A 1,761-nucleotide genomic window follows, 5' to 3' on the forward strand; every position below is an offset into this window, starting at 1 on the left:
GAAGAAAGATGGTAAGCGAATCCCAGTCGCAAGTCAATTTAAATAACATTCCTGGGGAAATCCAATCACTTAAAACTGAGACACCTACGCGAGCAAGAGCCCCCGCCCGACTAGCAAGGAAGAGCACGACGGCTGAATTAATCAAGATCAGGGGGCTCCAGAGCTGAGCGCGGAGCATTAACCCTTCCAGCCCCGGAGAGTGACAAGGGGGCTTGCAAAAGCGCGGACGGCCAGGGCGAAGATGCCCACGGCAGCCACGCACAGGCTGCCTCTGCCATCTTGGGCGGCTCCGAACGCCCAGAGCTCTACCCGGGAGGCTGGGCGCTCGCGGTTAAGGTCAGAAGCTCAGGAAGCCGCTCAGGCTGCGAGGAGAGGCCGCCTCCCGCAGCCTCTGCGCGCCTTGGGCTCCTCCTTCCGCCCAAGCGTGGCCAAGTGAGGACTGCTCCGGCCGCAGGTAGCCGAGGCGCGGGAGGCGGCGCGCTGGACCCAGAGGAGCGCCCGGGGAGGGGCCGACGGACACGCGGACAGACGGATCCCCCAACCCCCGCCCGGGACATTAGCAACGGTCTGCGCGGGCCATGTGGGGGCCCGGGGTCACAGCCGAGGGCCTGTCGGTGGCGCCCGCACCGCCGCCGCTGCTGCCGCTGCTGCTACTGCTGACGCTGGCGCTCGTGGCGCCCTCGCGGGGCGGCGGGGGCTGCGCGGACCTGGCGTGTGGCGAGCGGGAGCGCTGCTGCGACGCGGCCAACGCCACAGCGGTGCGCTGCTGCAAGCTGCCGCTGCACGCCTTCCTCGACAACGTGGGCTGGTTCGTCCGCAAGCTCTCGGGGCTGCTTATCCTGCTAGTGCTCTTCGCCATCGGCTACTTCCTGCAGCGCATCATCTGCCCCAGCCCACGCAGGTACCCGCGCGGTCAGGCGCGGCCCGGGCAAGCACGGCCCGGGCCGCCGGGGGGCGCGGGGCCGCCGGGGGCCGCGGGGCCGCCCGACGACGACGACGACTCGCCCGCGCTAATGCGCGACGAGGCGGCTGCCGGCTCCCAGGACTCACTGCTGGACAGTGGAGGCGGGGGCCGGGGAGGCGGAGGGCGCTCGGCCCCCTCCTGCGCCTCCGAGCACGAGCTTCGCGTAGTCTCGCCGGTCTTCCTGCAGCTGCCCAGCTACGAGGAGGTCAAGTACCTGCCCACCTACGAGGAGTCCATGCGGCTGCAGCAGCTCAGCCCCGGGGAGGTCGTGCTGCCCGTGTCGGTGCTTGGCCGCCCACGAGGCGGCGGCGCCAGGGAGTCAGACGGCGGGGAGGGCCGCTTCCCGCTCATCTGAGCGTCTACGGCCGCTCGAGGACCGCGCGGACAGAACGGGGCTAGGTGGGCTGCGGGTGGGACGCAACGGCCGAGGTGGTACCTGCCACCGCCAACTGCCTCAGACCCCGCCTGGTACCCGGGCCGAATCGCCCGTCGCTCGGCGACTGGGCTGGAGTCACTCCCGTTTCCCCCCCCCCCCGCCCCGTTCCTCCCCCCCCCCCCCCGGGATCTTAAGTTTCCCTACGTTTCATTCGGTTCAAGGAGACGTTAGGCGCGCGCGGCGGGGGCCACAGCAGCGGACAACCCAGGAGCGCAACTTCGAAGACCGTCCCTACCCTCAGCCTCTGCTCAGACTGTGTTCACTCGTAAGTGCCTGCTTTCCGAATCAAAGAGAACACGTGAGCCCTTTCGTGAGTCGGGAGAAAGGTAGCAACCTTTAGGGATGAAGGGAAAGGGACGCA

At 68.9% G+C, this 1,761-nt stretch overlaps 1 protein-coding gene across 1 annotated transcript; it reads left to right on the forward strand.

Annotated features, from left to right (window-relative positions):
• Nucleotides 1-578: 578 nt before the first annotated feature.
• Nucleotides 579-1,319, forward strand: CUNH3orf80 (chromosome unknown C3orf80 homolog). Its single transcript, XM_047099193.1, has one exon. It carries the CDS (start codon nt 579-581, stop codon nt 1,317-1,319), a length of 741 nt encoding a protein of 246 aa, XP_046955149.1.
• The last annotated feature ends 442 nt before the right edge of the window (nt 1,320-1,761 follow it).

The sequence above is a fragment of the Lynx rufus genome, unplaced genomic scaffold (genome assembly GCF_022079265.1).
Source record: "Lynx rufus isolate CCGP_SWC_20201006 ecotype Redwood Valley unplaced genomic scaffold, mLynRuf1.p SCAF_5, whole genome shotgun sequence".
In the NCBI taxonomy this organism is placed as follows: Eukaryota; Metazoa; Chordata; class Mammalia; order Carnivora; family Felidae; genus Lynx; species Lynx rufus.

What these genes read in the sequence shown, in the direction of transcription:
- CUNH3orf80 (XM_047099193.1), top strand. Translation starts at nt 579, where the DNA reads ATGTGGGGGCCCGGGGTCACAGCCGAGGGCCTGTCGGTGGCGCCCGCA.